General features: G+C 31.9%; 3 protein-coding genes across 5 annotated transcripts; 2 read left to right on the top strand and 1 right to left on the bottom strand.

The window, feature by feature from the left end:
- Positions 1-1,701: 1,701 nt before the first annotated feature.
- On the top strand, positions 1,702-5,259 carry LOC145615178 (carotenoid cleavage dioxygenase 7, chloroplastic-like). Its single transcript, XM_081670248.1, has 7 exons — positions 1,702-2,459; positions 2,566-2,694; positions 3,061-3,192; positions 3,493-3,762; positions 4,145-4,230; positions 4,346-4,666; positions 4,833-5,259. Exons 1-7 carry the CDS (start codon positions 1,712-1,714, stop codon positions 4,977-4,979), a joined length of 1,833 nt encoding a protein of 610 aa, XP_081526374.1. The 5' UTR covers positions 1,702-1,711; the 3' UTR covers positions 4,980-5,259.
- A 1,362-nt stretch (positions 5,260-6,621) lies between these two features.
- Positions 6,622-11,169, top strand: LOC145613141 (transcription initiation factor TFIID subunit 14b-like). 3 transcript variants are annotated; one of them, XM_081668206.1, is made up of 6 exons: positions 6,622-6,902; positions 7,003-7,091; positions 7,170-7,391; positions 7,576-7,742; positions 7,849-7,967; positions 10,629-11,169. In XM_081668206.1, exons 1-6 carry the CDS (start codon positions 6,816-6,818, stop codon positions 10,713-10,715), a joined length of 771 nt encoding a protein of 256 aa, XP_081524332.1. In that variant the 5' UTR covers positions 6,622-6,815; the 3' UTR covers positions 10,716-11,169. The 3 variants fall into 3 exon arrangements, with proteins under 3 accessions (XP_081524332.1, XP_081524331.1, XP_081524330.1); XM_081668205.1 differs by having other exon boundaries at positions 7,576-7,763; positions 7,861-7,967; XM_081668204.1 differs by having other exon boundaries at positions 7,576-7,763.
- A 156-nt stretch (positions 11,170-11,325) lies between these two features.
- Positions 11,326-15,460, bottom strand: LOC145613140 (WAT1-related protein At4g08300-like). The gene is made up of 7 exons (XM_081668203.1): positions 15,092-15,460; positions 14,945-15,007; positions 14,422-14,538; positions 13,061-13,313; positions 12,815-12,973; positions 12,551-12,702; positions 11,326-11,846 (listed from the first exon to the last, which is right to left on the bottom strand). Exons 1-7 carry the CDS (start codon positions 15,289-15,291, stop codon positions 11,603-11,605), a joined length of 1,188 nt encoding a protein of 395 aa, XP_081524329.1. The 5' UTR covers positions 15,292-15,460; the 3' UTR covers positions 11,326-11,602.
- Positions 15,461-22,684: the final 7,224 nt, after the last annotated feature.

The raw sequence follows: 22,684 nt of genomic DNA, 5'->3' as shown, positions 1-22,684 counted from the left end.
TATAAATGTAAATACTTTAAAATTTTGTGTGGTTGATTGATTGTCAACATTAATACAAGGCATCATTGTGGTTTTCTATTTTTTGGTTTTTTATATTTCAAAATCATATGATAAATGTCATATAAAAAAATAGTCAAATTTATTAAAATTATGATAATTTTGAAAACTGGCAACTAAAAAGTGAAAATACCTTTTTCTTGTTTCCTGTTTTTGGTTTTTTGTTTTCAAAAAACAGAAAACTGAAAACGAAAAACAATGCCAAACAAGCCAACATACAACAAATTTAAAAACGTAGAAGTGTGCAATTATTTCAAGGTAACGAAGGTCTAAATACATACAGGTCATACACTTACCTTCAAAATAAATAATTGAAAACTACAAACCAAGAATCACAATTGAATTATTGATTATGCCATACAAAAAAACATACTTCGTATCTTTTCTCACCTATAGATCATATATTAATAGCGTCAACAAATTTATGAGTGCCTAGACAAACAATAGACAACCATCATTACAATTGGCTAAAAAAATGCTTAGACTCCAATTATGGAATAAACCAATAGTATGAAATGCATCCATTAGGAAGCACGACTACAAAGTCAAAATATACAAGGAGAAAGTGCCCTTACACTAACACTTGATTGAACCAAAATTGCTATATAACTTCAATTAACTCTATGATGATGATGATGATGCCAATTGAACGGTTAGTAATACAAGTTTTATTTTATAAACATGATCCTTTCTTGTCATTGCTAGGGACCAAGGCCACATCAACTAGCATTAATACTAATATGATCAAGCATATAATAATTGATAATCATATTACTTCCATTATGTCATATACAAATGTTGAATGATGATCAATTCTTGTTGTGGAAGAATATATATATAGGTGACACTTGAGATCGTTGAGAGTTACCTAGATAAGTAATTAAATTAACTTAGGATGTCACCAGATTTGAAGGGCATTAAACTTGTCAACGTAATTGAATATTCATCACGTCATCACAAACCAAAAAAAAAATTGTTATTAGTTTCTTAATTTTATAATAGGAAAATACTTTTTCTCATTTATGAAACTCTTTCTACTTTGTAACATTTTATTAGTATATTTGCATTTTAATGTGTTTTTAAATACATCTGTATAAGGTTTAAATAAAGATAAATGTCATAATTTTTGTTTCCTAAAATTCAAAAAATAATATATGTGACTGTTATTTTCAGACGGAGAGAATATAAGTGATGATTCTGATGAAGAACCAATTTCAATTTCTACAAAATAATTACCCATACAATTCATAATTTGTGACAAATTTTATTATAATATGATAGGTGATTGACCAAAATAGGGGATTTAGAGTTGTACAAATTACTAAATCAATAATTCAATACAAAAAAATCAAATTCCATTAAGGGCAACAAGCCATGTAAAAGCAACTAACAAACATACTTGATACTTATGGCAAGTGAAACAACTAGTATGTCTGCCATTTGTCCATGAAATTTTTTACAATTATTGTGTGCATTTTCATTGTAGTGCTTGGACCCACCAAGCAAAATTTGCAAAAATGATGTCCAACACCATCGGAGAGTCTTTAATTGGGCCAAAACACTTATTTGGAATGCAATTATATATAGCATTATAGCAATGCCATCCACCACTTACTAGCCAAAGTCTAAAACCCTCTTCAAAATCTCTCTAAAGATGCTAGCTAAGCCTTACCACATAATTACTCCAACTATCTTTCGGACACAAGAAAACTTTGTACCACCACGTAGAATACAATTCCGACGTAATGCCACCACTATCCAACCTATACCCATTTCAATACCCGATAGACGGGTTTCAACCCAAGAAATTATCAACGAGAAGATTGTAGCATTTTGGGACTACCAATTTTTGTTCATGTCACAAAGGTTGGAAGTACCAAATCCTATTAAACTTAAACTCATTGAAGGTGCATTACCAAAAGACTTCCCATTAGGTACATACTATCTTACCGGGCCGGGCCTCTTCATTGATGATTATGGATCAAATATCCACCCGCTCGATGGTCACGGGTATTTAAGGGCCTTTGAAATTAATGGGCCAAAGGGAGAAGTGAGATTCTCAGCTAAGTATGTTAAAACTAAGGCCCAAATGGAAGAATGTGATCCAATAAGTGGGTCTTGGAGGTTTACTCATAGAGGCCCATTTTCTGTGTTAAAAGGTAGTAAGATGATTGCAAATACTAAGGTGATGAAAAATGTGGCAAATACTAGCATCTTAAAATGGGGTGGACGTTTGTTTTGTTTGTGGGAAGGTGGGACTCCATATGAAATTGATCCCCAAACTTTGGATACAATTGGAAGTTTCAATTTTTTCAATGATGATAATGACATCAATGAAGGTAGTATCGATCGATCTCATGCTTGGGATGTTGTTGCCCGTATATTGAAGCCTATACTTCATGGTACGTACCAAAACGCAACAGTTTGAAGTGGGTTTGATTTTAATAAATCAAACTAAAATTACTTCTCTTTTCAATACCTTTTGATTCTCCTTCCCTGAATTTGCAGGAATTTTCAAAATGCCGTCAAAACGATTATTGTCACACTACAAGGTTGACTCTCAAAGAAAACGACTTATCGTTATGGCATGTAATGCAGAAGATATGGTACTTCCTAGAAGTCACTACACTTTCTATGGTATACATCCCAAACTTGTCATATTTTTAGTATGAACTAATTGAACTCATTTTATTTAATGATGGTATTAAAGATATATGGAGTACATTATTATTGCCTAACATGATTTTTGATGGATCATGGTTATTAATTACATTTCCTCGATTATACAAGTATGAAGTAAAAGATACAAACAAAACTAAATACAGAGTACAATAATCCAATATATTTTTCTTTGATCTTTCTCAAATCATACAAATTAAAGCACTATTTAAGTGAGTACATAAATAGAATTAAGATGGGAGACATCAAACAAGACATTGAATAGTGCTACTAACAGTCTAACATAATTGTAACAAGTTAGTAACATTTTTTTTGTTGTTGCAGAATTCGATCCAAACTTCAAATTATTGCAGAAGAAAGAATTCAACATATCCGGTCATTCAATGATTCATGATTGGGCTTTTACCGATACACATTACATACTATTCACTAATCACGTAAAGTTGGACATATTAGGTAATACTTATTACTTGCATAACTATACACACACAGATATGTTTATATATTTATGCCTTGTTTAGTTGTTCTCTTCAATTTTTAGAAAACATTTTAAAATAAAATTTGGAACCTAGTTATAACAATTTTTAAAAAACAATACTCCGTAATACTTGTACATAAAAAAACGTACACGGTACACCATAGTATTAAATTTATAATCAATTTTAATTAGTAAAATTAGTTTAAACTATTGAAACAAGTTTGTTTTTTGATTAATTAGCTAAAATCACTTACGTTATTTTTGATACAAAATCACAGGAACAATGGCAGCTATATCTGGAAAAGCACCTATGATATCAGCTCTTTCAGTAAACCATAACAAGCCAACATCTTCCATTTACCTCCTTCCTCGATTTTCAAGTAATTGTAATTCTGATGAATACTGGAGAAAACCTATAGAAGCTCCACAATTGTGGCTATTACATGTGGCTAATGCATTCGAAAATGTCGATGATGATGGAAACCTAAGGATTCAAATCCATGCTACTGCTTGTGCTTATAAGTGGTTCAACTTTCAAAAGATGTTTGGTAAGCAATTTTTCGTTTAAGCATTATTTATGGGAATCGCTCTATTTTTCATTTTTAAAAAAGTAAAAGCAAAAAATTTTGGGCCATGACATCTAACAATGATTTTTCCTTTGACCCTAACCCCTAATATCGTCAAATTTCATTTTGTATATGATTAATAGTATATTGTATTCCATGTATATATATAGATCAAGTTTTTAATTTCACCAAATACTGAATTAGGGCATGTTTTCATACGATTATTTTTCAGTTCAGTTCAGCTCCTACTTCCTTCTCTTATAAAATATTCAGTTCAGTTCAATTCAGCTGACTTCAGTCAATGAGAACAAACCCTTACTCTCAGTATATAAATACTCATTGTCATCACATTACATTTTGATAGGATACAATTGGCAAGATGACAAATTAGACCCTTCAATGATGAACTGTAAAGAAGGGAAGGAGCAACGTTTGCCTCAACTCATTGAGGTTAGTTTCATGCTTTTATAAATCCCAACATAACAATTAAGCACATTTTACAATCTTTAGCTATAAATTAATTATTACTATTACTAATTTTTTTTTTCCTCACAAATTATTACAGGTGACAATCAAATTAGACAAGAATAGAAAACATCGAGAATGTTCAATAACACGTTTAGACAACCGCGCAAAATCTTCAGATTTTCCAATGATTAATCCAGAATGTTGTGGTTACAAACATAGATTTGTGTATGCAGCAGCTTCTTGTGGTTCACATAAAACATTATCACATTTTCCCTTTGAAACAATACTTAAACGTGATAATTTAACTAAAAAAGTATGTACGTGGTCTCCTGGTATTCGTCGATTTGTTGGTGAGCCAATGTTTGTAAAAAAAGGATCGTTTGGTGATGAAGACAATGGATATCTTCTAGTGGTAGAGGTGAGATTTAACTACGCTTTTCTACTAGTAATAATATGTACGATTTTTTTATGAAAAATTGTGTATCCATTACGATTAAAATAACTAGTTACGCATGTTCAATACGAGTAATATATTATAAACCACTCAATAAAACTAAATTACTTGTATGATTTGTATGTTGCAGTATGTAGTCTCACGGCGAATGTGTAATTTAGTGATCTTGGATTCAAAACAGATTGGTAAGGCAAGAGCAGTTATTGCAAAATTTGAAGTTCCAAAATCGTTGACTTTTCCTTTAGGCTTTCATGGTGCTTGGACTCTTAAGCAATGATCTAGATTGGGATCAAAATACGGGAGATAAGAATTTTGAACAACCTTTTTTTTTTTTTTTTTTTTTTTTTTTGGTAGGTATGTATGGGCTTCGGCCTTTTTTTTTTTTTTTTTTTGGTATGTTGTGATTTGCCTATTTTATGTATATTGCTTATATGTAAATACAATACACTTGTATGTTATACGAGTAATAGTATAAATAGATTTTTTTTTTTTTTTGAAAAAAATAGATTATTTACAATCTCATAAAATTTTGTTGCCACCTATGAGTTAAATATCAAGCTTAATTTCATTTTAATGAACATAATGAAAAACTAAAACTTGTTTGACATCATTTTTTGTTTTCAGTTTCCTGTTTGTTTGAAAATTAAAAACCAAAAACTAGAAACAAGAAAAAGATGTTTTCACTTTTTTATTGTCAGTTTTCAAAATTATTATGATTTTAATAAGTTTAAATAATTTTTGATTAATTATGTGACACATATCATATACTTTTATACAACAAAACCCTAAAAATTAGAAAACTACAGCAATGCCAAATGAACCCTAAAATAAAAAAAATTACTCTATCTTCCTACTCGTTTATAAAAAAGAAAAAGAAAAAAAAAACTAAAATGGACAAGTACTATTGGGTTTAAAATTGAAAATGGGCTAAAGAGGCCATAATCCATAACTTTATTTATTGTTAAGGGGCTGAATTAATGCGAACAAAAGCTTCCATTCATCTCCTCTGCAACGCCCAAAACAACACCCACCACCACTTTCTCTCTCCTCCATAACTGCCATCCATCGTCATTTTAACCCTAACCCTAAAACCTAATTTCCTAATTTCAAATTCAGTTCCTAATTTCCTCCTCTCATAAAATATTCAGTTCAATTCAGCTTCTATAAGTTCAGTTCAGTTCAATAAATCAGAACAGACCCTTAATATCTTCATTTTCGATAACCAATTTCAAGTTTAAGACATGTGACCACATATATAAATTGAGATGTAAAAAGAAAAATTGCCCAAATGACCCGACCTTTGCCTAATTCGCCCAAAATTATCCTACCTTTTTTTTTTTTTTTAATAATCTGACCTTTATACCAATTCGCTCAAAATGGTCCTAAGTGACCTGTAAAAATTACTATTCGGAATCAGTAAATCTATGGAATAATTAGAATAGAGAATCAGAAAAATAAGTTTTACTTCGTAAAATTAACGTCAGTTTAGTCATATTCTCTTCACCGTAAAAATAATACTCGTATTTAGTAAAAATAATTTTATTTCAAAATAAACAAATTTTTTTTTTTTTTTTTGAAAGAACAAACAAATTTATTTCTGTAAAGATAATTTGAATTCAATAAAATAAATTTCAGTTTAATAAAAATCAATATGGAGTAAGTTTAAAGAACAAATAAAATAGGGAATTAGGGCCTGTTCTCATGGACTGAATTTAGCTGAACTGAACTGAATTTAGCTGAATTAAACTGAATATTTTATAAAGAAATGAAATTAGGAGTTGAACTGAACTAAACTGAATTTTAACGTAAGAGAACGGGGTCTTAGTAAAAATAATTTCAGTTAAATTACAAAATTGAAAAAGCTAACCACGGCCCAACTTTGGCTTCTCTTTCTTTCCCTAATTTCTGGTCGGGTTGACCTTTACCAAGTCGGTGTCCTTGCAAACAAAGACGGACAACCCTTCATCATCTTTCATCGTTCTTCTGTTGGACTCAAATTCTTCACTTCAAAAAAAAAAAAAAAAAATTCTTCACTTGATCGAACGTTCATCTGCCGGTTGGTTTCTCTTTCTCTCTCCTTAAGGTGCGTCTCTTTATCTTATTCCGATATGCAATGACTGAAATACCACCAAAAGATGGGGTCGATCACTCTGATGCTGGTGGTAAAGCTGAAAACTCTCTAGAACAGAGAGAGAAAAAGGTAAGAGTAATTAATTTCAACATCTACATTTTTAGGGTTAGGGTTCCATGTATATTTCTACTGCCATCTGATTAAGTTTTAATGAATGGGTGATGTTCAGAATTTGAGTCGAAGAGTCAAGGATGTCGAAATTTCCGTGCCAATTGTTTATGGAACCATTGCGTTTTGGCTTGGTCGGAAGGCAACCGAGTGAGTGACTCACTTTGCATATTTTGATTGCCCACCTAGTGTTTGATAAAATGTCTAAGTGAATTTTTAATTTCTAAGGTCTCAATCACATAAATGGACAGTCTATGTTCGTGGGGCAACAAATGAGGATCTGAGTGTTGTAGTTAAGCGTGTTGTATTTCAACTCCACCCCAGTTTCAATAACCCCATCAGAGTTGTTGATTCTCCCCCTTTTGAATTGTCTGAATGCGGCTGGGGTGAATTTGAGATTGCCATTTCACTCTACTTCCACACTGATGCGTGTGAAAGAAAATTGGACGTGTGAGTAATTTCTCTTACTTTTCTTTGTGCTTTTACTCTAGGAAGAGATCGTTATATACACCCGGGCGTATGAGGAGCAAAAACTAACCCGGGTTTATTGGGTGTATGATATACCCGGGTGTATATAACAAATTCCAACTCAAGGGTAGGCGGGATCTCATTGATTATTTCCACTTCTCAACAGATTCCACCATCTTAAACTATATCCTCTAGAACAGAGTGGTCCACAATCTACCAAGAAGCCTGTTGTTGTCGAATCATATGATGAAGTTGTTTTTCCTGATCCTTCAGACCTCTTTCTTGCTCGCGTGCAGAATCACCCTGCTGTTGTTGTTCCTCGCCTTCCTGCAGGTTTGGAGCTACCACCCTCTGGTATGATGTGATTCTGCTTTCATTTTGTATATTTATTTCTTTTCATTGAAGGACTTTTTGTGAGCTTCTTTAATTGATGCTATAGCTGTGACTGAAGAAAACAGTGATCGCAGAGGGAACACTAAAGATCACCCTCTAGGCCATTGGTTTATGAATTTTTCAGAGGCAGATGAACTGCTCAAACTTGCTGCAGCTCGTCAACAGGTAATTGCACTCATCTGGTTTCTATATTAATCTGTTTGGCATTATTGTTGTTTCTAAGATTTATTTTATTTTAGGATTGGTATTGTTCGGTGTGATAAACTCTAAAGTAGTGCTTGCTTTAAAACTTTTACAGTTTTTGATGTGTGTGTGGCGATTTCTTGATTTGCAATTTTGCACCCATATAGTAGGTTTCTTTTCAGCTTGTTATATAGAACTCCATGCACTTGTATGGTAAGAGGTAGACAATAATGTGGTTGGATTTTTAGTTGACCATTCTCAGTATTTTGTCTTCAAGCTTGGAATTGTTAGAAATAAGCTGTGGCAATGTTCAAACAATAGTTTATCATATTTTCTTCAAGGATGACAGTAGGAGCCTAGAGAGGTGTTTTCCTCCCCCTCATTCGCATGCTAAAAGAGCTTTCGCATATTTTAAAATTCTTGGTACTTTAGGCAATAGTTGACTATTTTTCATAATACTTTGAGATCCTATATTTGTATAAGGAAATGTTGGTGATAGAATGCTAAGTGATTTCATTTGTCATTTAAGTAATTCTTGTTTTGTTAAGTTCTTGGGAAGATATGAAATGGGCCTGGGCACTCATAGATGATGGGAGCTAGATATGTTTGTGGTAGATGTGTATGGGTGGGTGCCTTTTGGTTGGAGGATGCTGTGAATTGAGGAGAATATACCTTGGAGAAGTAATAATGGAACTAGGAGTTTTGGTTGATTTCACCCAACAATAAACTTCCATAGCTCCTTCACCCAACGGCTTTTTATCGTCATTCTGTCACTCTGTGGTAGGCTCTGAGGCATAATGATTGCGGAGAGGGGAATAATTCTTCGAGTAGAAGAGATAGTATTGTTGTCTAAGCTGAAAGCTAATTTACACTATTAGTTCAAAGGGTCCATTTGGGTTTATTCCCCTTTTGATTTTTCGCTGGCAGTAGGAGTATGCTTCATGGTGGTCACTCTATGGTTAATGCTACTAATAACATAACACATCAAAAAATTTGGAGTGATACAATTATCATGACTTTTGATAGGAGAGTATATTTTGGTTCTCAAGACTCGGTTCAAACTTAGGCTGTTTGCAGATTGGATCCTGTACAATCCTACCCGGCCCTGATGAATGATCCTGCAACGTTCCTACATGTATTCTTGCTTCAATGCTTTCGAATCAGATTGTTGTAGGATGACTAGGATCGCACAATCCTACAATCCGAATCACAATTCTATGAGTAACAACAATGGTTGTACAACTCAGCGCATTTTCATTCAATCAAACTCAGCGGTTAGTGATAGAATCTATGTGTATTATACTCTCCCACTTTCCAATGCCCCTCTGTTAAAACTTTAAAAGCCCTTTTTTCTCTCTCCTTTTGTTAAATACTTGTTATATTTGCATCCGTAGTGACACAAAAAGTCTGCAAACCTATGTCCCATTCTGTTTCCTATCTTTTAGAATATCTTTGATTCTTTTTTAAGGTATAAACTAATAATTTAATCACTTTGTATCTCAGTTGTCTGCTTACTAATTACAGATTTAATGCAATTGAATTCAAGCTGTTTGAACAATAGAACGTTATATAATTGCCATTGCATATTAGTGTAGAAGTGTAAGCTATTGTAAGGCATGACTTGTGAATTTGTGACAGTGAATTTGTAATTGCACATGTCCTGAATTATTAGTTATGATTTGGATATTTGATTATGGTATATAATTTTATTATTTGCTTGAAGATTATGATCCAATAAGACCTGCCACTGGCTTGAATATCTTTCTCCATTGTATGCATCTCTTTGGTTGGCCTTTTCCCTCTAGTGAACCAAATGAAGATGGTAAATTCAACATTTTTTGGGCCGAGTTGAGGCACATAATCTACCCCTTTGCCCAATACCACAAGCTAAATAATAAACTATTTAAATGTACCCATGCAGAACTGCATTCCTGCCTGAGTGAGTGCTAGTATTAGGATGTATCTTATAGAAGTCAATCGGTTGTCCCGGTAATTATGGATGACTTTGAGTTACTTGGTCAATTATTACTATGTTGATGATATAGTTATGAACCAAAGTAAAACAATGTCCTCATGCATAACTTTTATGTTGGATATGTCTGACATTTAGAATGTATGCTACCTTGTCTTTGCAATTGAGAAGAGGCTGCCTTGATTAGACTCTATGGGAAAATGCATTGTCTGTGATGCTAAACTACCAAGAACATGGTATACACATGCATAGAAATCCTTTATGCAATTGCAGATATATTGTGATCCAATGTAAAAGTATGTCCCCATATATTTCTACTTTGGACATGTCTGACATTAAATTGTATGCCAATTTATTTTTGCAACTGCAAGGAGGCTGTCTTAGACTCACTCTATGGTGCTGAACTACTAAGAACATGTTATACACATCATATATAGACTGTAGTATATAATATATTTATATTTCTTGTTCATATGTGCATTGTTTTATGCTCATTCATAGAAAAAATAATGTGCTCACTATGTTATTGCTTGTACGTGCTCATTGGGTACCAACTTCATTTTCTCAAACTTGTGTAATGTAACCACTTATGTTGAAGAAGCTATACTTTTCGAAGTTGATTAACAACTAAGATCATATTTTTTTTTAAAAAAATATTGACTTTGTTATAGGTACAAGCTCATATTGTTAAGTTAAGAAGACAGATGAGTATGGTGGAAGGCTCTTCTGGGACTGCAGATCCTGCTTCGGCCTTTTAAATGTAATTTCTGACTAAGAAGAACTAGCTCCTGTACCAGCTTTCTTTAGCTTGAAAGGATTGCTGATGCATGTGGTGAAATATACAACGAAGACTTCGTAGCTTGACATGAACTCTTCTTTTCTTGTAAGTAAGTTCGAAGTATTTTGTATTTGACACAGTTTTAGGTCATTAATTGTTTATCAGGGGTGTTTTGAGGTGGACCAACGCCGGAAAATTAGGTCAACGGGGAAATCCGACCATAGTTAGTACTTGACAACATTTAACCATTTATCAGGTAGTTTTTTTATAACATTATATTAGGCAGTTTCTTGCTCACTTTTTTGAGCAAAAATGGTTGGATTATCCTCCTTCCTTGCCACGGCGAATATGTACAATATATGGTTTGTTTTTATTTTTGTTTTTTTTTTTTTTGTTTTTTTTGTTTTTTTTTTTTTTTTTTTTTTTGTTGAAGATGGATTTTATTAGCTAGCACGCAAAACAAAAATGCAAGTTTGTTAATAGTTGGGGGCTTCAATTTCTGCCATCCAACTTTAATAATGAAAGACAATGAATTAAAGTTTAGGGACTTAATTAATATCAAGCTAGTGTACTAGGATCAGCACTGAGTGTAATTGTATGATAACAAGTGCTCTATTTAGCGAGATAAAAAATCAAATTGATTAGCAACAAGATGACCAAAAAAATAAAAAGGATTTTCTTTCAATCCGACAATATATGGTAAGCTAATCATTTCTCTTCATGATAGTCCCCTTTTATCTCAAAAATTTAGATCAATTGCTGTAAGGATTTTGTCTAATGATCCAAATTATACATATTAACCAACAAACATCCATTTTTTGTTTCCTGTTTAATAATTTTAGGGGGCTCCATCAGAGATGGTGTTAGTTACGCGACATCTTGTGTTGAGGAGATCTTCTTGGTCATCGGGATTTCAGAATGATTGGTTTGATCGTCTGAAGTAAGGGTAGTAATGTCAATAGATTTGGTGGCGGCGGCGGTGGTGGCAGTGTCGGTGACAATGGGCAATTCGGGTAGAGCCTTGCCTTTCTCATCAGGTGTTCGGATATCCTTGCTTTTCCCCCATACCACCGTGTACAGGCCTATGACTATGATCAACGCTCCAATGATGCTGCACCAATTTTTTCTATTAGCTTTAACATTTTTATTTGAACTTACTTTTGAATCACGCAAACACATACATGCAATTAAAGATCCTTTTATACTCATGCAATCAATTTTCATTAAAAGGTCATGGATATACAAAAATGGTAGGCGTAAAAAAAAGGGAAGTTAATGTTACCAAATACATTTTGTGGCCCAACGTGTTTTAGAAAGGGAGGAAGTTTATTTTTTTTTTATTTTTTATTTTTTTTTCTTAAAGAACGTTTAGTACCAATTTTATTAATTAATGGACAATTTGTCCATTAGGACATAAGGAGAAATTATATTTGGGCAAAAATTCTCCCAAACTTGTTCCACACCTATAGGTACTAAACTAGCAAGGTGATCAGCGACAAAGTTCTCATCCCTTATAACATGCGACCAAGATACAAAATCAAAAGAAGAACTAAGAAAAATACGAAGCAGCTTTAAGTTGAAGTTTCTTTTGCTCTATTATTTTGTTATTGGGCAATGTCATGTTCCATAGCAATCTAGCTCTATCTATAGTGGGCTTTAGCTTTATTTTTAATGAGCTAAGCTAGGTTTCCAAGTAAGCATTAATTAATTCTAGTTTTTTTTCTAAAATTTAAAAATGGTGGGTCCATAAATAGCTTTATTATGTGCTTTAATCTGATGATTAAAGTAAAATGAAGTCATTTAATTTGACATTACCTGCCTAAATGAAGTATCTCATGCAAGATAATGGATCCTAAAGCAGCGGTGATGATCATGCAAAGAGGGCTGAAAACTGTCACAAAAACGGGTCCTCTTTCCTTGTTAACAACTCCTTGCACATAATAAGCAATCCCTGAGCATATCACTCCCTGCATCATTCATCAATCATATATCGATTTTTAATTTAATTATTACCATCAAGTATTCCGATGATAAAATGAATATTCATTTCACTAATAGAGTAACATAAAAGATTATTACCGTGTAAACAGAGGCAAGAAGTCTAGAGTCCCAGCCAAGTTCCCAAGCTTTCATGTCCCTTACCATGACAAGCGACACGACTGCTCCTTCTAATGATCCCATGAAGCATATCCATGCTGTCAAAGATAGTTGTGACGGGTACTCCTTCAGAGTAAATGACTGGCCACCAAAATTAATTAAAAATTAGAGATTGATCGTATTTTATAAACAAATATCTACGACGTAATTAATCCTAAGGGACCTTACTTGGAGGATGAAGAAAGCGGCCCATCCCAAGCAGCTGCTAAGGACGCAAATGGTGCCAATAATCCAATGTTGAGTAGATGGGGTAGCAGCAGCAACAGCAGTGGCGGAGTGAAGGTGGTCAATTCCGTGTCTTCCGAAAAGATTGATGATTGGTCCTCTGTAAAGGGTCATTACCATTGCCCCTGATACGGTAACTATGGTTCCTATGATCTTGGCTTGGCTTGGTAGCTTCCTTATGTCAACTTTCTCCAGCCTATAATCATGGTCATTCCAAATTTAATTATTGTAACCTTTGTAGTTGAATTAATCACAATTTCTACTTTAATAGAATAATTTTTCAATTTTTTTACTAATATACTGTAGTATTTAAAGATATAGCTACCAACTGTTCTATCCCGCGTAGAAAAAAAATTGATCAAAGTTATGCTTTTAAAAATGTTAATCTTATTTGAAATTTCAGGCACGCACATCAAATTTTATCGTTCTACTGTAAACATAGCATCCCAGTACACTTCTGCATGACATAAAAAATAAGTGGAATAACAATTATTCGATCACCAGATTAGCTTAGCAGTTTGTCAAAAAAAAAAAAAAAAAGGTTAGTTTAGCCATGATTGAAAATACAAAGGCCTTTACAATTCGAGAGATGGGTTAAGAGGTTTTGTCATTTCATGGTTGCATATAAAGTAAAATAATAAAGTGTCCCCCAATAAAATTGTTGATACTAAAAGTCATTTTGTTGAAACCACATCATCCGCACTAAAGCATTTATAAAATATGCAACCCATTGCAAATAAGCTATTTAATCCATGTGTTAGTACGTAGTACAGTACGATATTATTATACAAAATATGTAGTACGGAGTAATATCTATTAAAAAACCTTTTTTTTTTAAAATCCGTTTTCAGCTATCTTTTTATTTGTAACACAACATTTAACCAATTAACCTCGACACGTTTTTTTTAAGAGTTGCTTAATTTAGATAAATTACCACTTAATTAGAATTATTATAATTTTAATATATACCAAGAATAGAGAAGGGTTAGATATTACGTGTATGTATACTTTACCTAAAATCTCTTCCTCAAAGTGAAGTGTTACAAATAAAGGAAAATAATTTTTTTTTTTTTTAAGGATTATTTTTCAATTAATTATTTTTTATATTCAATCCTATGTAGTTTGTTATATTAAACATTGTTACGTAAGACTTAAATCTTACTTGCATGTAGTTATGTGACATAATAAACGATTAAACGTATCAATATCCAACTTAGAGTTTTAAAAAGATTTCTTTCAAATATTTATTCATCAGAAAAGTCATTAAATATGAATTGCTTCATTAGTTGTGAAGTACTCCATACCTGAAAATTGTTGCCATGATAAAGGTAATTGCCGGGAGGATGTTAACACTGGCTGATGTAAGTGTTGCCGATGTATCTTTTAATCCCACGTAGTATAGATTTTGATCTAGCACAGGCCTGAAATTTATAAAAAAAAAATATGTATTGAGAATTAATTATTCTTTTACTAAAAAAAAAATATTGTTACGTAAGATCTTTTTTTTTTTTTGAAATAACGTAAGATCTTATTTGTTTCAATGTGTAGTTAATTAAAATTCAACAATTATTAGTGTCTTTTTTACAATTGCATAATAAAAGTATATTCGATTCAAATTTTGCATTCACTGGCGTGATAAAAGAAATAATGTGTCAACTAATTTGAAATGAAGGAAGTATAACGTAGTGAACTTTAAAAGATTTATTGTGTTTGATGATCATTAGTTAAAGATGAGAGTCGAATATACTTAGATAGTTAAAATATTGATATCAGTCATGAAAATTCTATTGAGAAAGCTAGGTAGCTAGTGAATTTAGAGAGCTATACTCGAGAAAAGCAAGCAACATAATCTTGAGAAAGATTGAGAGGGTCATCTTGGGCCTAGTTTTCCTGCACAAAATAAAACACATAATTAGTTAAAATTGTTTCTTAAAAAAAAAAAAATACGGAGTAGGCGACGTTGTAGGCACGTACCTTTCAAAAATAAGGGCAAAGGGAGCAATGGCAATGGTGGCAAAAACATGACGGTAGACGGAGAGTATGAAATGGTTCATCCCATGCTTCAAGCAAACCGCGGTTACTATGTACATCCCAGAATACCCAAATTGGAGTGAAATTATAGCCAAGTATGCCTTAATCTTTGCTATACTTGCGGCGACTGACTTGATTCCCATTTTGTAATAAAAATATTGACAAAAACCCCTCTCTTTAATATACTTCCTCGGTTATATTAATATGTATGTATTCTTAAGCTCTAACTAATAAGCTAACTGGTTTAGAATTCTCTCTTAGTAGGTTGTGGTAAGAGAGAAGACAAGCTAAGACAAGTAAGTAATAAGCAAGGGATGAGGAGCACCAAATGTAGAAATAAATGAGGCTTCTTATACACGAGAAAAGTAGACTCACTTGGTGGGATGTGAATCCCCAATACACGTATGCATGTTCCTTAATGCATTATGCATGCATCGGAATTCATCTCGTTTTAGATTTTAGATTCTCTTATCCGTATTCATTTTCCTATTTCTGAATACTACTATACATACGAGTATTTCATTAATCATTTCCCTACTCCTTATTTACTTTAAAATTATAGACTAGCCTTTTACACGCGCAATATGTGCAAGAGTAATACTCCTTCCGTTTTTAAATGCTTGCTCCACTCAATTTTTTTTTTTTTTTTTCGGCTGTTTTTAAATACTTGCTCCATTTCCTTATTTGGAAAGCTTTTACAATATTTAATTAATTTCTTTCACCAAGTGGACCCAATAATATTACTCACATATTCTCTCTCTCCTTCAATTCTCTCCACTACTTTTGATTTTTTTTACAATTTTTTACTCTTCCATCAACCCCACTACTTCCATATTTTATTAGTTTATTCAATTTTTTTAAACTTTGTGCATGGAGAAATGAAACAAGTATTTAAAAATAGAGGGAGTAATAAAGACAAAATATACAGTAATTATCAAAAGTTTAGACCCATGATTTTTAGAGTGTCTCATTACAAATTATTATGAATCCTAATATGAGAAATATGTGTTTTCTTATTTTGTAATTTTAAATAAAAAAAATTTCAAATTTGATATCTTCTTTTTTCCAATTTAAACCATTAGTTCTCATTACAATAAACCATTAGTTATTTGAAGTAATTAATTAATAAATTTCTTTTAAGGCTTTATTGTAGTCTTTGATTGAATATTAAAATAACATTTATTGGCTTTAATAGAAATGATGGGTAGTTTAAAAGTTAGACACCTACTTTTTACTCTTTTGTTTCCCCTTCCCTAGAGATTATAGTACATCTTTGTTTTTCTAAGTGTTACACTTTTATTTGAACGCCACAAATAGTATTAGGAAAAAAATTACCTTTAAATAAAAAGATGTAATAGAAGTAATTGGGGTATTAGAAATTCGATCATAAGAAAAAAAAATAGTAGAGTTAATATATTATTGAAAAGTAATACTGTATAAGAATAAAAAAGATGAAAAAATGAAAAAGGAGTGGTGGATTTGATTGGAGATCATTAGAGAAAAGATATATAATAAGCAATATTAAATTGGAGTGTTTTGCCACAAAGAAAGATGTGTAACACTTAGGGTGTTCACATTTACTAAATTGAACTGATTGTAGCTAAACTGAACTAAACTAAATTGAACTGAATTGATTGGAGCTGAATTAAACTGAACTGAATTGAGCTGAAATGAATATTTTATGAGAGAAGGAAATTAAAAGCTGAATTGAACTGAACTGGACAGAACGTGATTGAAGCTGAACTGAACTGAACAGAAATTAAGTAAATGTGAACAGGCCCTTAGCTATAGTATGTTAGTTTATGTAACATTTATAAAAATGAAAGGAGTCGTTAGTGAAAGTTAAAGGGCTTAAGCTACCTAATTACATTATGGTTATTAGTAAAAATTTTATTAAAAAAAAAAAAAATTTAAGTATTGAAAATTTGTTTTGATATGAATTTGATAAGCCATACATACACAATACTTATTAAACTTATTATGAAATGTACGGTGTACATACAAAATTCAACCTATAAATCTAAATCACTTGCATGTATGGAAATGGTTGAAAACTCGCATTATAGTTTCTTGGATGGTTGTTTGAAATTAGTTTGTGGATTTGTTGGGGTGCAGTACACCTGTTGTATACTGCTTACACTTTGGCGGGTTGGTCTATCTCTTATTGGTTTCTTAATTAAGGTTGGAGTGTTGTTTTGAAAGATTAATTATGCTACTTGAATTAGCTAGAAAGGGAGTTAGGATCATTTTTGTTAAAGGGTCTTGGATTTGTTATAATGATGAGAGAGTTAACATGTTAAGTTGTGTCGAGGGGACGAACAAGAAGTTGGCCATGACTCAGGTGAAATGTGTGTATTATTGTTGCAAATAACACTTGGAATGGTTGTTATTATCATTATTTTCCCTTATGAAAATTACAAATTAATAAAATGCATAATGCTAACAAACCTTACAAAGTTCCACTTGATAGATTTGTTCCTTATAAATTAGCATAAATTTAAGTTATAAGTTTAGTCAAATTAGAAAAATTAAGTTTAGATACGAAAAAATATGTTCAAATCAGATGAGATAAACATAAGTAAGGTAAACTAGGGCATGTTCACATTTACTGAACTGAGCTGAACTGAACTGAACTGAACTGATTGGAGCTGAACTGAACTGAACTGAACTAATTGGAACTGAACTGAACTGAATTGAACTGAAATGAATATTTTATGTGAGAGGGAAATTAAGAGTTGAACTGAACTGAACTGATTGGAGCTGAACTGAACTGAACTGATTGGAGCTGAACTGAACTGAACTGAACTGAACTGAAATTAAGTAAATATGAACAGGCCCTAACCTAACCGGCCAATGTAAGTGCGGCAAGAGAGAGGAGTTGTGCGGGGAGGAAATTGCTTTACTATTATTAGGCATCTTTAAGTGGTATTGTAGTTAGATGGTTTTAGGGGAAATGTAGATTGGAAATCATTGTTGACCACCTAATTGAATTAGCGGTTGGTGTTGGAAGATGATGCAATCCAAGAGAAGAAGAGTGCTTTAAGTAATTTGCCTTTGCCTTTGCCTTTAATTTGCTTGGCTTGTTTGTGTTATGATATGCGACAGCGTTAATGGTATGCGTGGACACCATTATCAGGTGTATCGGGCCCGTATAGTCCTTTATCAATTATCACTAATTCCATTTTCAGGGTTTCTTTTGTTTAATTTTTCTTTTTCACATTTTCAAACTCCTTCAATTCCCCCTCATCCTATCTAATTCTTTATTCCCAACCCTTTACAAATATTTTTCCCACTTTTTACAAGTTTCCCAATCCATATCTTTTAGCAATTGCATTTTTAATCGCTGAATATTACTCCGCAATATTTTTTTTTTTTAATTTGAAACCACATTTCATATGACAATTTAACAAATTTCCACAATAGTATATATTGTCATAGTTAATTAAAGTTTTTAATTCCATATTATTTAAGAATTATGTCGAATGAGACTAAGGTTCTGTTCTCATTGACTGAACTCTACTGAACTGAACTGAACTAAACTGAACTAAACTAAACTGAATATTTTATAAGAGAAGGAAATTAGGAGTTGAACTGAACTGAACTGATTAGAGTTGAACTGAACTGAACTGAAAATAAACGTATTAGAACAAGCCCTAAAAAAGAAGAAATGAATATAGTAATTCAAAGTAGTATATAAATAAATAAACCTCAGCTCCTATATTGTCAAATGTCAATCTTCTACTCTTAATTACAAGAACTTTATATATATATTGTATATGTTATATAGATATTTGTAAATTCACCTACCTTTTATAGTTACTAGGGTAGCTAACGAGCACGATGCGCGCGCATAGCTAGTCATATCTAAAGACTTTTTCGGCTTGGTCTTAAAATCATAAATTTAGTTGTTGACAGATTTAATGACAAAAAATATGTAAACAACTATGTTTATGATTATAAATGTCTAAGACAACTAACATTAAAGCATGAGAGCAAATAATTACATAATTAAATATTTTTAGAGGGTATAATTGTCCAAACACTATTCATTAAAAAACTTGTATACATTAATGAGGATATATATGTAAATACACATTTTAAAGGGTATAATTGACATTACACTATTCATAAGAGTAATTTACTACTTTTTATAAGGTAGGGATATGTAAAATACTAAAATAAGTTGACACACCTTGAGAAGAAGAAAAATACATCAACTCTTAAACAATGAAAGAATAACTTTACCCAATGCATGTCTTTTGATTTAGGGACATGCATGTAACCTCCTAATCTTTTGCATGTAGGCAAATGAAGCCCTAACAATTCTCTTAATATATGTGAGAAGCCCATTTTCGTTTCCACTCTTGTTAGTTTAGCTTCTCTTTGATTTTAACATTTACTCTTTGCACAAATATTACAGTAACAGGAGAGGAAATGTAGATGTCGTGGTGAGTAGGTGTGAAAAAAAAAGGCAACAGAGTAAGGGCCTATTCATTTTAGCTTAATTTCAGTTCAGTTCAGCTCCAATTAATTAAACTCAGTTTCTAATTTCCGTCTCTCATAAAATAATCATTTTAGCTATATGCAGTTCAGTTCATTTCAGTTCAGCTCCAATCAGTTCAGTTCAGCAAATGTGAACAGACCCTAAGTGTAAAATAATTGGCAGGTGTAAGAAATAAGGTAATGTGAAGAAAAAAGTGTAAATAACTACTTAACTAGATATTGTATTATTGTGGAGCAAAAAGGACTAGCATGTTAAAAGGGTTAATATATATTAGTAATAGAGATAGTATGTTTTCTTTCCTTAATTTGCTACCTCCTTATGTAGTAAAACTTTCCCCATGTCATGATTCCTAGTATCTTATAAAATTTCTTAAATAATACAGAGTACTTCATTCGTATATACAATTAATGCACGGTATTTTAAAAGCAATGTTAGGCTTATAGCATGTAATGAGTTAATTTATTTTATTTTATTTTCTTTTATTAGTTTTTTTTGACGGAAATACAAGTAAATTATTAATTTTGATACTTTTCAATATAGAATGGACCATGATCTTGTTATGTTAAGAAGATCCATCTAATAAACATGAACATGATGAACATGAATCATAAAATACCATAAGTGGGGACGTGGGGTGATTTTTTTGTTATCGTTAATCTCAAAACTTTATCATTAAGTTCATCGACACATATCATTATTTTTACACTAATATCTTAGTAGTAGTGTCATAGTGTGTAGTTGGTGGTATAGTAGCTCAGGTTGCAATAACATTATCATATCAATATTATATACTAGGAAGTGGTGAGTGCTACATGTACATCTATATGCGGAGAATCGACGAGCTGCTATATAATTATCCACTACGAAACATTTGCATAATTGAGTTCGAATAATCTATTTGCATAATTAATCAAAGTTGAATAATTTGTTTCTTAAAGTTATCAATAGTTGCAGATATATGAGAAGGGAACAAAATTTAAAGGGGGAATAGTTAGTGCTTTCGTGCTTGGATTCCATTGTGAATCAATTTGGTGGATTCCCACTATTAGATACACAATTTGGGGATACTATTTGAAGATGCCATGGGGATACAATTGTCCGGAGAATTATTTATGTTAATGTATCACAATTCAGGGGTTTTAATTATTTTTTTTCAAAATTGTGTTTTATTATTTGCTTTGTACAAAATAATTTTTTAAAAAATAAAAGTAAAGCGTATTTGTCAAGTTGGGATAGGTTGAGTTAGTATGGGTGCGTGGCATTGACTATTGTTTCTCTTTTATGGTTTGTTAATTTCTCATCAACTTGATAAAGATAATAAATTGATTGGAGCTTTATTCGATGCATATATTGTTTGGTTTTGGCAATTCAAACAATTGGCTGGATAACTAATGTTGGTCATTAATCTCATTATTAATTACCGAATGTTTGTATGGACATTATAACTTGTAATAACTCTAGTTAATCTTCTTATTCTTGCATATAACGCGTTATATAAGAGTTTCCTCATGAGGATGGTTTTCCTAATATTACCTCTTTTTCTTTATTTAGAAAAAAAAAAGGGTTGTTTGCTCCACTATGATGTATATGGATGCTAGCTAATAATGTACAATTAAATTAAAAGGTATGTTATACGTGCATGACAAGATACTTATTATTGCAAGTCCTTGAAGATTCTATCGGTCAAATGCACGAAATAAAGCTTACAATCATACATGTCCTAAGTGATTCCATTATTGAAGGTGAATAAATGATTATTTCTTAATCTTGTTCCTACATTAATATTATTTTTGTACTAAATTGGAAAAGATAAAGACCGGAACGATTGTCTTCATTTGATAAAGCATGGGATGTTAATTGCATACAACAATTAATCACACAAAGCTGCAAATAATTGAAGGGTTTTCTACCAGAAAGATCTTTGTCCTTAGCATCCATCATATCAATTGTGATTTGGTCAAAATTTTACCTCAATCATGAATGTATCTTCCTCCAATAATTAAGACTAGTCTTTTATGTACACGAATCTGCTCTTAAACCAATTAATGAATCTTTTGTGAAAATACCTACTAAAGGGTGGAAATGATAGATTAAAAAATCATTATCCGAATGTGTTGATTAACTTCATTTAACAATTATATGAATATCATCGATATTAATATATTGGCTAATAACTTATGGGGAAAAAAAAACATCTCTCTCTTTCTCCTTTATTTGCTATTGAATATAATTTGGAAGGATTTTGATTTGATAAATTAGTTGATTATTATATTGAAACTTAGTACACTGTATTTGTGTATTATTAATTGATTGTATAAATGGACGTAAACTAAAATAATGTAATATATTAATTTAAGTAACTGAAAGTTATTTTTTTTTGATGTAATTTTTTTATAATTGATTGATATTTTCTTTTCTTTGTTGATTGATAAAAAAAACTATATCTAATACAATTGCAAGCATATTCATATATGCTAAGGTAGGCGCATTTCGCATGACGTCTATATTAGGGCTTTTGGGGAAAGGGGAAACCTAACAACAGTGTAGGGTGGGCAGCTAGTGACGAATCCCAAAAACATATTTAATGGAGTCAAAACACATTCCATAAATTTTAATGGGGTCAAGTGGGTACATTTAATGGCAAAGATATATATATATATATATATATATATATGAAAAAAAATTAAAAATTCATTTATTCATGTTCAAGTGGGGCCACTTGAGTGTATGTGCCTTCGCCCCTGAGGGTGGGGTGGATAAGGGAAGGTGAGGGCGGGGGCTGGGGCCCCACTTGAGTGTATGTGCCTCCGCCCATGAGGGTCGGAGTGGATAAGGGAAGGTAGGGGTGGGGTTGGTAGGGAAGGTGGTGGCACCAGAGATAAGATTACTTAAAAAAATTTGTTACCAATAACCTATCAAGGTTTTAAAGGTAGGATTACTTTTGGATTAATTGAAGGTGAGATTTTATTGGAAGACCATATTATTATTATTTTACATTTTTTTCCAAGTGTTTTTTCACATGGAGAATATAT

This window comes from Chenopodium album, chromosome 25 (genome assembly GCF_948465745.1).
Source record: "Chenopodium album chromosome 25, dcCheAlbu1.1, whole genome shotgun sequence".
Lineage (NCBI taxonomy): Eukaryota > Viridiplantae > Streptophyta > Magnoliopsida > Caryophyllales > Amaranthaceae > Chenopodium > Chenopodium album.
The sequence above is the reverse complement of the archived record's forward strand: the minus strand, read 5'-3'. Positions and strand labels throughout refer to the sequence as shown.

Excerpts from the sequence above, each read along its gene's own strand:
- LOC145615178 (XM_081670248.1), top strand. The coding sequence starts at position 1,712 with ATGCTAGCTAAGCCTTACCACATAATTACTCCAACTATCTTTCGGACA. Across the intron at positions 2,695-3,060 it reads AAGTCACTACACTTTCTATG|AATTCGATCCAAACTTCAAA; the intron begins GTATACATCCCA and ends TTGTTGTTGCAG. Across the intron at positions 4,667-4,832 it reads GATATCTTCTAGTGGTAGAG|TATGTAGTCTCACGGCGAAT; the intron begins GTGAGATTTAAC and ends TGTATGTTGCAG.
- LOC145613140 (XM_081668203.1), bottom strand. The coding sequence starts at position 15,291 with ATGGGAATCAAGTCAGTCGCCGCAAGTATAGCAAAGATTAAGGCATAC. Across the intron at positions 14,539-14,944 it reads ATGTTGCTTGCTTTTCTCGA|GCCTGTGCTAGATCAAAATC; the intron begins GTATAGCTCTCT and ends TATAAATTTCAG. Across the intron at positions 11,847-12,550 it reads GAGATACTTCATTTAGGCAG|CATCATTGGAGCGTTGATCA; the intron begins GTAATGTCAAAT and ends AAATTGGTGCAG.
- LOC145613141 (XM_081668204.1), top strand. The coding sequence starts at position 6,816 with ATGACTGAAATACCACCAAAAGATGGGGTCGATCACTCTGATGCTGGT. Across the intron at positions 6,903-7,002 it reads TAGAACAGAGAGAGAAAAAG|AATTTGAGTCGAAGAGTCAA; the intron begins GTAAGAGTAATT and ends GGTGATGTTCAG. Across the intron at positions 7,392-7,575 it reads TGTGAAAGAAAATTGGACGT|ATTCCACCATCTTAAACTAT; the intron begins GTGAGTAATTTC and ends ACTTCTCAACAG.